Genomic DNA, 13945 nt, shown 5'->3' with positions numbered 1-13945 from the left:
AGAAGTCTTCTTCTCCGGGTGAGATGGAGCCATTGGAAGGCTTAGAACAGAGGAGTGACATGATCTCTTAGGTTTGTAATAGGATTGTTATGGCTGCTGTGTTGAGAATAGACCACAGGAGCACAAGAGTGAAAACAGTATGACCAGGGGAGAGATGGTTGCAAGAATCCATGTGAGAGATGGTGAAGCCAGGAAGGAGTGAAAAGTCATTGAATTCTAGTTATATTTTGGTATGAAACTCACAGAATTTCCTGACGGACTGGATGTGTGGGAAGAAGAGGGCTCAAGGATGATCTCAAGGATTTGGGCTAGTTGGTTCTGGACACCCTATCTGGGTGTAATGGAGGTGATGGTGGTTGGAGTGGCTGAAAGGCTTCCACACCTACAGCTCTGCCTGGAGAGAGCACCCTCCAGGTGCTCTTGTGTCCCCACTGCAGCCCTGGTACCACTCTTTATGCCCCCAGCCACCCACCCTGACACAATGCTGGTTCTTGCCACATGTAACCACAAAGGTGGAAAGTTCTCAAAGCACTTATGGTGAACACCTCTCTTCATAGAATCATAGACCATTTGGGTTTAAAGGAACCTTAAAGACCACCTATGGAAGACTCTAAACAGACAAGCTCTCTATAATTAAGAAAAAACAGTAGTGATCAAAGGTCTAGGAACGGGCTAAAAAGGCAAAGCTGTCAGCATAGAAGGCAGATCCTTGTTCTGTTGCTCTCATGGTGAAACTGAGCAGAACCCTGAGGAGTTCCTGGGCACGAAAGCCTTTCTGTGTCCCCTGTTTCTTGTTTGTAGGGAACAGACTCCAGCCTCCATGACCTTCCCTGAGTTACACAGGACAGATTCGAACAGTTGCCAATCAGGGAAGTGGGGGGGGGGATGCAGAAACAAGGAAGGGGCAGCCAAGAAACAATAGTGCAGCCTTGGGGCAGGGTCCTGGTTCCACCTCAAGGGATACACGTAACAATATCTTTGAGCTCTATACAGAACTAAAACCCCCAATAAATGGAAGATGTCAGCATTCTTCACTCCAGAGAAGATGACAGTTTGATAACCTTGAGAAGCTCATCAGGAGACCACCTGAGACCAGATTACAGGAGTGCAGACCCTGCACACACCCTGATCCTTATCAGCAAGCCTGCCCTTGAACCCTTGCTATAAAACTCCTCACCAAATCCTCCTGGGTTGGGACACACAGTTTTTCAGGGCACAACTCCACTGTGTCTCCCTTCGCCTGGCAAAGCAACAAAGCTGTTCTTTTCTACTTCACCTAAAACTCCGTCTCTGGGATTTGATTTGGCACTGGTGCACAGAGGCCAAGTTTTCGGCATCAGTGGCCTCTCTACTGTCTTGGCACAGCCACTCCATTCACTTCCTGTGGCCTTCAGTTCAAGTTTTTGAGGAAACCCAACTCAGGACCACCCTTGACCAAGGAACAGACTTGCTGTTTCCCCAAGGAGGATAACTGACTCAACCGGCACATCCCTCGTTGATAAAGGAGAACCAGAGAATCAAGGGACTTGGCCGATGTTCCAGAGGGAGTAGAGAATGAGAAACATGGGCCCAGGCCTCCCAAAGCCCTGTACTGACAAAGCAGCAGGGCTTGTTTCTGATGATGCTCCTCCCAGGCAGCCACATGCCTTCTACCACTGGGTAGAACTTTATACGATTTCTAGTACCTCCATGACAGATGTATCATCCCTAGAAATAAAGGGAAGAACTGGGGAAAAACCACACCAGTATCGAGTGCTGTTGGACATCATCATCAATTTGAGAGGCTGGCAAACTTTCTGTGAAGGACCAGATAGCAAATATTTTAGGCTTCGAGGGCCAGATGGTTTCTGTCACAACTATTTAACTCTGTTAATGCAGCACAAAAGCAGTCACGGACAATATGTAAATGAATGGGTGAGGCTATGCTCCAAGAAAACTTTATTTATAAAAACAGGCTGCTGGCGGGACTCCCCTGGTGGCGCAGTGGTTAAGACTCCACGCCCCCAGTGCAGGGGGCCCAGGTTCGATCCCTGGTCAGGTAACTAGATCCCACATGCATGCCACAACCAAGAGTTCGCATGCCACAACTAAGGAGCCCGACTGCCGCAACTAAGACCCGGTACAACCAAAACAAACAAACAAAAAACAGGCTGCTGGCTGACTTGGCTCACAGGCTGCATGCAGTTTGCTGATCCCCTTAACTAAAAGGTTATGAAATAGTTTAAATGGTGCATCTTGAGTACTAAGGAACACGTAAAAATTAAATAGTTGAATCCTTTTTCTTGGCCATCACTGTGTTTGAATATTTGTAAAGTAGGAACACAGGTCTTTCTTACCTTCCTAATTACAAATATTAGAGCATTTATGAGAAATCACCATTTGCCTTACAAGACAGGTTTTAGGAAAGGGAAAGCAAGGAAAAAGTACAAGTACAATGACAGGGATAATCACCTCTAATATTTCTCCTATGATTGAGAAACCAATAATTTTCAAACTTTTCTCTTATTCCTCCTTAACCAGAGCTAACACACAAAATTAACTGCTTAAATTTCAATCATTATCCTATTCTCAAGCAGAGGGTTTGCAAAGCAATGAAAATGCTCCAACTCAGGTAAACAAAGAAGCAAAAATAATCTGGGGAGTCTGCACACCTAAGTAGGAACCACTTTTACTCACATCACTCTTCCTCTAATAGATAAGGGTGCAACCAACACTGCCTTAAATCAGAGTCCCACCATAGGAAGGCTGTGGTTATTACCTGTGCCCTCTAGTAATTCAAGGCTATGACCAAGCCTGATGCTTCTGAGAAGACCAAGCACTCATTCCTTCCACAGAAACCTGTACTACTCCAGGCCCCAAACCACAGCTAACTCACAATTGCACTCTCCGGTTGCTCAGCTAGGGGCTCCAAATCTCATGCAATTCAGTATCTTATTTGCTCTAACCCTCTGTACCTTGAATACAGGTACCCAGGTTATAGCCACACAGTTACCCAACTCATTTCTGCAAGAATAAACCTCTTTCCTTGCCAGAGGGTCGCCAAATAATTACTCAAAGTGTCAGAAAGATGGGAGGAGCAGGGTGAGGGGAAATAAAGAGATTGAGACTGGGTCCAAAATAGAAATATCTCCCCCTGTTCCAAGCTCTGCATTGTGGGAGCTCTGGTGAAACATGCTTTGGCCCTGTGATCCACAAGGCTGCCATTACTATCTATAATGTAATAAGCCAGGTGTCATATTTCATACGTGTCAGAAGAACCCATGTTAAGCTAAAATAGAGTTGCTGAGATAATTTAGAAATTTCAAATAATTGAACTACTTAACGTGTGATCTAAATGTCTTCTGATGGTGTTCTCTTTCTAAAATGAAATACTTATGTGTATGGCTCCCGAGTTCTGAGCTTAGACTCAGAACTAAGCACCTTGTATGGTCAGGCCCATAGTTCAGGATACTTCTCTTCCCTCTCTCCTCACTTAAAAAAAAAGTTATTAATATTACATGGTAGCCTTTGACTGTTTTCAGGGGCCATGCACACCCTCTTCTGGTCACTTCTAAGAAAACCTGATCACTGTTAGGAAAGGAACTCTGTCAGCAGTAGTACAAATTTTGGTCCAAAAAAGGGAACTATCCCGATAACAAATGAGAGGAATTCCTCCTTTCTCTTTGTGATCATCAAAACTTAATTTTTCATTATGAAAATTAGTGAACCTACTATTTTCTAACAGATGAGTTTTCAGATTCCCTCCACTTCATTGTGATACAGTGACAAGGTCTGAGACAACTCCAGGCAAAGGGTGATCAGGTGAGCCTCAGTAAATCCAGTCTCTGAGGCAATCACTTCAGTCCTGGCAGATCTCACACTGCAGAAGACACGTGAAGATGAGGGGAAGCCCTGCTTAGTTTGCACACATTGATCATTTTGTGCTGACATAACATAGAAGATATAGTGAATAAAAGCACAGACTTGACCACAGGACTGAGTTTGAATCCCAGTTCTGCTAATTTACCAGCTGTGGAGCTTGGGCAAGTTACTTAACATATCCATGATTATTTCATCCTCTAAAAAGTGAGAAATTATAATAGTATTTCCTCATAGGGCTGCTGTGAGGATTAAATAAGTTAATATTGGGAAACGGCTTAGAACAATGTCTGGCACAGAGTAACTAGCATAAAAAGGAGAAGGAATTGGTAGGAGCCTTTTCCTAACATTAAGATGGTCTCTGGTGAGATGGTTAGACCCATGCCACAGATCACACCAACCATAAAGATTTTTACTAGTTACTCCTTCCTGCAGATTTTACCTTCTTTGGGCAAACCCATGAGAGCACTAAGGGATACCACAAGCTGGACTCTTTTCTCTCTATCCTACATGTTGGGCAAGTCAGGAATTCCTCAAGCACCTATTCTGAAATGATAGACTACATTTCAATAATCATTTTATTAGTTACAGAAGAATTTCCACTAGTATTTACATAGTGCAAAAAAGCTGTTATTACCCCTATAATGTGATATAGCAATCATCCTTCATACAGCAAAAGACCTATCAAGATGAAAATCCCTTCATGTTATAATTCACACTTACATTGCTAGTTTTTAATTAGAGCATTACAATTAAGACAGTAAATTATAAATTCACGTGGTATATTTAGAAATTAAATTACAAAATAATACAAATCCTCTTAAGGTGTGATGTGCCAACAAAGTTTAAATTTTTATCATTAATTAGAATTCAGATTTCAGATGAGGCAAACAGTTTGGCTGATTCTGTGATGTGTGTAAAGGTTGGAAGGAACGAGGGAGGAAGAAGATAAATTATTTCACAAAAAAATTTTTAAGTCAAAAAAAGATAAAGTGTTTAAATGGATAAGTTAATGTTCTACTTTGTTGACACAACATACAGAAAATACTTAAATGACAGGGTTTTTTTTAAGCAAACAGCAGCTTTACAAACAGTAATACTTCTTTATATATATATATATTAAAGTAACAACGTGTTAGGATTGAACGGTTTTGTGCTAAAGAGTTGAAAAATGAATGTGGAGCTCACTACTCATTTGCACACTGTAATTCCCATCCCACCCACCTCCCCCAGCTTATTAAGAAATCAGACAATTACATTATTTGGATATTAATTTCTCAATATTTGAACTATGTGAATTCCTTTTGACTAATTCTTTTCCAAATACTGGAAGCATATAAAATACCATCTCTGCAAAAATGACGTCCAGTCAGAGCCTTTAAAAACTTTTCAACGTATAACACATTTTTTCCCACGTTTAGTCAAAAGAAATATATTACAACATTTACAAACATATTTAAACCAAAAGTTAAGCTAATATGAACATTGTCTTTTGAGAAGTAATCTTCACAGCAAACAAACCTAAGAAGCAGAAATCTAGTTTTGGGAGTGCAATTCACATTTTAATTCATATATTTATGTATTGAAATAGAAATCTAATATTAATTATTGCCAGTAAAACAACCTCTACACATGAAGAAAAAAATCACTATGGTTTTTATTTCTTGTGATGATGAACCTTTATTCTTAGCATTAGATCTCTCTAGATCTCCAAAGAGCTACTCACCCCAGATCCAAAAACACTTTCCTAATTTTCACACTTCTGCCTGCATATAATATACACAAATTCCAGAATTTATCAAAAGGAAACGAATTATAAAGACATTATCAATACTTATTTAAGCATACGTTCTACACAGTAGCATTTCCTTTAATAAATTTTGGGTTGTCCTCTAGAGGTGACCTGTCTCATATAAAAAAGGCCATGGTCCCTTGGGTTTGCTGGCAGAAGATACTGCACGTGCAAGAGCGTTTATCAAACACATAACTGAACACTTCTGAAGTCTATAGCAAAATTCAAAGTTATTGGTGTTCTGAAGATTTCTTCAACTTCTCTTTTGATACAAATCTCAAAAATCTAAAATGACAATTCTCATTCAGTAGAGATATAAAATATAAGAAACCTTTGAAAAGCCACTCATTACCTTAAGATCAAGAGTTATTTGAATCACTGACACCAAGCAAAGGAAATTTACACCATTAAAAAGTATGCAAAAATTTTCAATATACTTTTAAGATTGTCAGTAGTTCAAAACCTCTATCATTTCTTTAAACCAACTAACACTTCCAAATGTACAGAGACAGTAGGATCTGCCACATATAAATCCATGATTACTATTTCAGAGGCTTCATTCCTTACATGCTACATACCTTTAAGTACTGGATACTTTGTGCCTAAGAAGTCTATACTGAAGAACAGTTTAGACAGGACAGTACAATAACGTCCCCTTTTAGCACACTAATAAAGTTGATAGACTTGACATTTCCTACATAGCAATGCTCCTAAACTTTCACAATTCACAAATAACCAAGTCATCAACCAAGAATCTGGTCTCTCCAGTAATTAATGTTGGTATTATCAATAAATACATCAATACTAGAACAGTAGTCCCAATGCATTCGGTGAAGAATCTGCCCAATTCTTCCCTCTCACCTCTGTGAGGCAAAGCTCTGCCCCATAAAACCTGGGCAGGGAAAATACCCCTCCCTCTTCAGTTTTGTGCCTGCTTATCGGAGTTGGAAGTGTAAAGCTGGCATGCATGTGTGTGTGTATGTGTACGCAGACACGTGTGTTGGTTAACTGGAGGTGGTAGGTAGTTGGAGGGAAGACAGAAAAATAGGTAATTTGTATTTCTCCCACCATTATAAACTTGCAGAGGTCACTACCAGGTGGTGACTGACTAGCAAAACATTTAGCTCAATAACTTTAACTTCACCCAAGGAGGTATAAACATTCCAGGAGAAGGGTAGAGATAAATAGCAGTGATCAAGAGTTAATACCTGTGCCTATCTCCACACTCTAAAATCATCTAATAGTTTCAGCACGATTAGAACTTCCTCTTTTCTTCAAAACTTCCTCTTCCAAACCTTGACTATCAGGATACATGTTACAATTGCATAAAGTTCCTTTCCCTGACTCCCGTCAGTAACTGTGGTCAGTGTTACCTGGCAGGTGCTCAAGGTTAGGGACAAAATACTTTTCTTAAAAGGTGCAACGGTTTTCCACTCAGGACAAGTATGAATATCCAATCAGATCCATATTTTAAGTCCAGAGAATCCCAAATCAGAAGCATGCAAGAGAACACACCAGTATAAGACTCTGCTTCTGGATAGTTTACAATTAAGTGCTGCAGTCATACAACCGGTTACAATTATTCACCTGTCAAAATTTGCCTAATTTTATGCAATACGACTATGTACAAGAGCATTCCTGAGGTAAGTAAGAAGCAAATGTGAAAGAGAATCCAGAATGTCCTATCATGGGTGACTTCTCACTATTAAAGACAACATATCTAACTTTCCACAAATAAGGCCAGCTCTAATCTACCACGGTGGCTCCTTTGCTAGCCTAAGTATTGGAGGCTCTGTCTTAGCCCATCCCAACTTTAATCAATTACCATGATCAGTGACTTCTGAAATAAGCATTTGTGGACTAAATGAAAGGTGCATCCATTTTTAACACAAAACACTTAGTGAACTTAGTTACCTCAGCCACTTTTTTAGTTTTCTAACTCTACCTCCAGTTCTTTTTTAAAGAAGCCCAAACAACTTTTTGGTCAGACAAATTAGAGTATAGGGTGTATAGTCTTGAAGCAAACATTGGTAACTGCTCCTTTCCTTAGAACCTTAACCTTTAACTTTCAAAATGACTGAATAGGCATTTTAAATTTACTTTCTTTAAAATCTGGTCTTCTTTTTTAATCGTTATTTTCCATAACAAAATAAGCTGAAACAATTCTGAATTTTCCATACAGTTCTTTGAAAGACACTTAGATGCTAATTAAAAGCTAAACTATGGATCATAACAAGTAAAAGACAGCTACAAAAATATTTGTCAGGAATTAAATACATATATTAAATATTGGACAGTGCAAAATGTTGAGATGAAGCATGAAAGATAATGGCTGCAACCCTTACATAGTTGGAGATAGACAGCTGACATTTCCTGAGTTATAGATTTGGGGGCATATAATTAGAATCAGAGTGCTCCTTGTTCAGCGAGCTGCAGTTGCTGGGCTTCTGCTGCTCCTGACTTGCCTGATGGTCAGTAGTCCAAGCCTCGCTATCCATCCCTGGCTCTAGCACCTCAGCAGCCTCTGCTTCCTCTTCCCCACTTTGCTCTGCATTGTCTTCTTCAGAACCATTAAGGGTTTTTCCAAGCTGAAGGGTTTCCATCGTTCTCTGAGTCTCAGAGACCCAAGACTCAATTCTACTATTGAGCTGCACTTCTACAGATATAGGTTCATGAGTATAATCTTCCTCCTCCTCCTCATCTTCATCATCCTCTTCTTCCAGCATGCCAGGTACAAGAGTGCTGGTGGTGCTGGTGATGGAGGAATTCAAAAGATCCCGGCCACTGCCATCCAAAGAGCCGGTCTCTGTACTCTGCTGTGAGGCCCATTCCAGGTCATCCGGCTTCACTTCCTCTTTATCACTCACTGTTGATTTTCCAGGGTTTGTAGCTGAGGTAGTACTGCCTGCAGCCACTGATGATGACTGCTTACCAACAGGGGCTGTGTCAAATGGAAGTTTACTGGGTTTTTCAGATGTGCTGTGCTTACAAGAAACTTCTCTCTCATTTTCTGATGTTTCCAATGCATCTGAAGTTTCCACCATATTTCTCCAATTTGTTTCTGCAAATATCAAATAGATTTTTTAAAAAACCAGAACACTGCTTCAGAATCATGCAACTCTTACAAGAGAGAAGAACAAACTACAGAAATCTGTTGGCTCACCAACTGATTGGAATGTTATAAACAGAAAACAGTTCTCAAAAAACCCCAGCACATTTAACATAAAGAAACAAAGAGGCCAAAATAAGTATGTTAATGCTTCAGAATGCAGAAGATCTAATACTAACAGGAGCTCACTGACTCTAATATATAAAATCCATGTATTCACAAAAATCAATGAATTGCCTAACTTTTTTTGGCCCTGAAGTGTCCTGGGCTCAAAGATCCACAAGTCACAGATGGCAGAGCCAAGATGTCCATCAGAAAAAAAAAGAGAAAGAAATAGTTCTGATTTAACAGGCTTATATTGTGCTCCTTTAGCAAGTCAGAGCTGTCTTTTGGCCTGTAATGGAACTTGTGTTTCCATTTATAAGCAAAGATGCCATGCATGCACTTCTAATATTTGTGAAAATGTGTTTTATAACATATGTATGTTGCCTGGCTTACCAAGTGACTTTGAAGCCAAAAAATAATAAAGTGTTGATACATACAGTGTTGATATCATACAGTGGTGATAATCTAAATTATTTTTAACAACAGGTAGTCAGTTTAGAGCAAAAAATGTACTAGGAATCAGGAGATGAAGAACAACTCTCCCACCTGTTTTTTTGTATGTTTTATTTTCCATTTAATTTTTTTTATCACTGAGGTATAATTGACATAAAACATTATATTATTATAGTTTCAGGTGTACAACATAATGATTCAGTATTTGCATATACTGAGAAATGATCACTACAAGAAGTCTAGTTAACATCCATCCCCATTAATAATTACAAATCTTTTTTTAAGATCTACCCTCTTAGCAACTCTCAAATACACAATACAATAATATTAATTGTAGTCACCATGCTGTACATTAGATCTCCAAGCCACATTTATTTTATAACTGGAAGGTGGTAACTTTTTACCCCCTTCACCCATTTCGCCCACCCCCAGTCCCCCCCTGCCTCTGGCAACCACCAATCTGTTCTCTGTATCTATGAGCTTCGGGGGTTTTCTTGGGGGTTTTTTGGTTTATTTTTTGTTTTGTTTTTAAGATTCCACATATAAATGAGATGATACGGTGTTTTTCTTTGTCTGACTTTTTTCACTTAGCATAATGCCCTTGAGGCTCATCCTTATTATCACAAATGGCAAGATTTCATTCTTTTTAATAGCTGAATAATATTCCACAGTGTGTGTGTATATACATATATATACAAATACACACCATATCTTGTTTATCCACTGATCTTCTTTACCCATTTATCCATCAATGGACATTAAGTTGTTCCCGTATCTTGGTTATTGTAAATAATGCTGCAATAAACATGGGGGGTGAATACCTCTTTTTTGAGCTAGTGTTTTTATTTTCTTCAGATAAATGCACAGAAGTGGAATTGCTCGATCATATGGTAGTTCTCATCTTAATATTTTGAGGAACCTCCATATTGTTTTCCTTAGTGGCTGCACCAACTTACATTCCCATGAGTAGTGCACAAGAGTTCCCTTTGCTCCACATCCTTGCAAACATGTTATTTTTTGTCTTTTTGATAACAGCCAACTAACAGGTTGTGAGCTGATATTTCATTGTGGATTTGACTGGCATTTCTCTGATAACTGGTGATGTTGAGAATCTTTTCATGTACCTGTTGGTCATCCGTGTGTCTTTCTTTGGAAAAATGTCTATTCAGATCCTCTGCCCAATTTTAAATTGGACTTTTTTTTTGCTATTGAGTTGTATGAGTTATTTATATATTTTGGTTATTAATCCCTCATCAGATACATGATTTGCAAATATATTTTCTCCCATTCAGTAGGTTGCCTTTTCATTTTGTTGATGGTTTCCTTTGCTGTACAGAAGCTGTCTGATTTTATGTAGTCCCACTTATTTTTGCCTTTTCTTAAAAAATAAAAATCCCCTTCTATTTGCATTGTAGCTGCTATTTGCATTTTACAGGCATAATGATCAAGCTGTAGTGATAAAGCAAGCCTATTCATACAAATACACTTAACTTGATTACCCCCTATCAATTATATATTGCTACAGACCATATTTTGGCCACCTGAAGTCAGGGCGCATGGTTTGGGAAAAACACCTTCCTTTCCTGCAGCTACTTCAAATGTAGAACAGGTCTTTCCACTTGCATTCCTACCTCATGACAAAAAAATCTAGTCCTCCTCCTTTATTCTCTTTCTCAGTTAATAACATCCTTTTCAGTCTCAAAGCAGAAGAAACCTTATAGTAATCCTTGATCCTATCTTTCTCCCTTACTATATCCCTTCATTCCACTGAACTCATAACTAAACCATGTCACTTCTAGCCCCAAAACTATTAAATTTGGTCACTACTGCCTTAGCTCAAGCCTCCTTTATCTTGCTGTACATCTACTATATCTTTTTTTTGTGTGTGTGGTACGCGGGCCTCCCACTGCTGTGGCCTCTCCCGTTGCGGAACACAGGCTCCAGATGCGCAGGCTCAGCAGCCATGGCTCACGGGCCCAGCCGCTCCGCGGAATGCGGGAACCTCCCAGACCGGGGCACAAACCCGCGTCCCCTGCATCGGCAGGCGGACTCTCAACCACTGCGCCACCAGGGAAGCCCATGTACATCTACTATATCTTTCTAATTGGTTTTGTGAATTGACCACATCACTGTCTAACTGGCTTTTTATTACCCTAGTAATCCAAACTCTTTAGTTTAGTAACCAAACCCTTCATAATCTATCCTTCTGGTCCCATTCATTTTAACCCCCAGCCATGCATTCCATGCTCAAGGTCACTTTGAATTCTCACTGCTCACAGAAGTCATACCCTTTCTGTTTACAATTCTTTGCTTTGCATAAGCTGTTCTTTCTGTTTGAGATGTGTTTTCCTCCTTTACCCTTCACACTCCTACTCATTCTTGACAACCACCTTTAAATGTCAGTTCCTTTGTGAAGCCTTTCCTGATTTTCCTAAGACCGTCACTAACCTGAAGTCCCACAGCACTTTCTGCATATTTGGTTCAAAAGCATTTGTTTTTTGTTCTACTCCCTCCTCCCTCCTCATTCCCACTCATCTCTGTGTTCCTGTGGCTGGCATACAGTATGGGCTGGGAAAATAAGCCTTTAGAGTAAATGAAAATTTTCACCCATATATGTAATTATGCAGAAAAAAACTTTCAAAAGCCATACAATTTACAAAATTTAGGTACACATATTTCCTTCCAACAGTTTTTTTCCTCTTTCAAAAGTACTATAAGAATTCTTAGAAAAAGTCCCACCTCTCCCTTGACAGTGAGTCAAAGGAACAGGAAAAGGAAACTGAGCAGGGCTGATCTCTCTCCAGGCTCTGTCTTGGGCATTCAGCTACTAGGTAGGTGAGCTGAAAGCCAGACAGGTCCTTTAGAAAGGAAAGGGAGATATGACCTTGGAAGCAGAGACAAGGGACTCTGTGATTAGCCATCAAGAGACCTGTTGCAATGATCAAAGAGCCACTGAGGTCACATATCCACGGGGAGGGTCCAGGGTCCCACCTTAAAGTAATAGGTGAAGCCTGATCAACAACTAATGAGCACACAAACACATAACTGTGATGGGGAGAAACAAAGCGAGTATGAAAATGCCGTCTTTGGTTGGAGGAGCGGGGAGGGGATGGGAGGGGGTTGGGCTGAATACAGGAGTCTAAAGCCAGAATAGCACATCAAGAAGTCCACTTCTGAAGAAGGGATTAGGAAGCAATGTAAAGGCAGGGTCAAAGATCTCAACAAACCTGAAAATGTTACTGATCCAAACCTACCTTGATTCTGAATTGTTTACTTTAGAATTTAGTCAATAAAGCTGCTCTATGCTTTCCTGTTTTGTTAGTTGGTTCTTTGTGAAACTACCTTTTCAACCTTGACACTAGTTGGTTTCTCAGAGGATGAGGTGTGTGTATTTCTCCCTTCAGTCAGTACACAGAGGGAAGCTGTCCATCTTTAGATAGTTGTATATAGTAGAGGAACACAGAGATGAGTTCAAGACCCTACAGAAGAAGGTGTGGTGGCAGAGAACGAGCTGGAAACTCAAGATAGATAGAGGTAGTCCTCCCCTCACAAGTGGTTACTGAAAACTTACCGTATGGTCCTACTGGAAATTCATTCAACACACAAGGAATTCACATCACACTGGCTAAGAATTCTAGAGTCAAACTTAGCAGCTGTGTGACACTGGCAAGTTATTTACCTCACTTCATTTTAGTTCTCTCATCTGTAATATGCAGTACAATATCTCTTATCTACTAGGACTGCTCAGAGGATTAAATGTCTTAATAAAAGTGCCTAGTAAGAATTCAGTAAGTGAGCTATTATTATTATATGTCAAGTGCCCGTTAGGTGTCAGGTTTCTATCTCAAAGAACATACTGCTGAGTTGGGATTTATGTTTGAATCTATTTGTTTCACGTAAGTATGACAAAATTGAGACTCAGCTCTGGTGGAAGGAAAACATAAGCAAAGAAAACAATTACGGTGTACACAAAGAACAGTAAGACTGAACTATCATAGGAAACTTTCTATTCTACCAACGTTTAGCATCCCTTTCCCAGCTTTGTTTTCTCTTTAAACTGTGGAAATCACAAGAAAACATTTTAGAAATCTTGCACCAGAATGGCATGGGAGACACTATTTGTTGTCTACCCAACAGTCATTCCCCATTTTCTTCCTGGCTAACAGAACCCCCAAACCTGAGATGGACTTGAACACAGTCCCATGGGAGGAATTAAAATAGTTCTTAGACTATCATGACTATCCCATTCGCCTTTGCCAGATATTCTCTTGCCCACATCTCCCTTGCAGCTAAAAGCAGTCACATGGTCGACTCTGGCCAAATGAAACAAAAGGCAAAGTGTTCTGAAAATTGTTTCCTTCACTGATAAAAAGAGCATACTGCTTGAACCTCCTGCCTGAACTGTTGTGATGCCCAGGGCCACTGCAGCCATTTATGAACATGAGATGATAAGCACAAGAATAAGAAGCCACAGACTGAAAATGGAAGAATAGAAAAAAGGAAAGAACTAGGGACATTGACAACATTGTGAAATAATTAATATTCTAATTTCTCAGGCCACATTAGTGGGTTTTTTGTTTTGTTTTGTTTTTTTGCAGTACGCGGGCCTCTCACTGTTGTGGCCTCTC

At 39.8% G+C, this 13945-nt stretch overlaps 1 protein-coding gene across 1 annotated transcript in view; it reads right to left on the bottom strand.

Annotated features, from left to right (window-relative positions):
* Positions 1-4422: 4422 nt before the first annotated feature.
* SECISBP2L (SECIS binding protein 2 like) overlaps positions 4423-13945 on the bottom strand; it is a 63549-nt gene continuing 54026 nt past the window's right edge. Inside the window, exon 18 of the mRNA XM_081229390.1 lies at positions 4423-8711. Coding sequence (XP_081085516.1) covers positions 8029-8711 — 683 coding nt within the window. The 3' untranslated portion in view covers positions 4423-8028. The remainder of the gene's footprint in view (positions 8712-13945) is intronic.

The sequence above is a fragment of the Mesoplodon bidens genome (genome assembly GCF_964165515.1).
Source record: "Mesoplodon bidens genome assembly, chromosome: 3".
Lineage (NCBI taxonomy): Eukaryota > Metazoa > Chordata > Mammalia > Artiodactyla > Ziphiidae > Mesoplodon > Mesoplodon bidens.
This window is presented reverse-complemented; position numbering and strand designations above follow the sequence as displayed.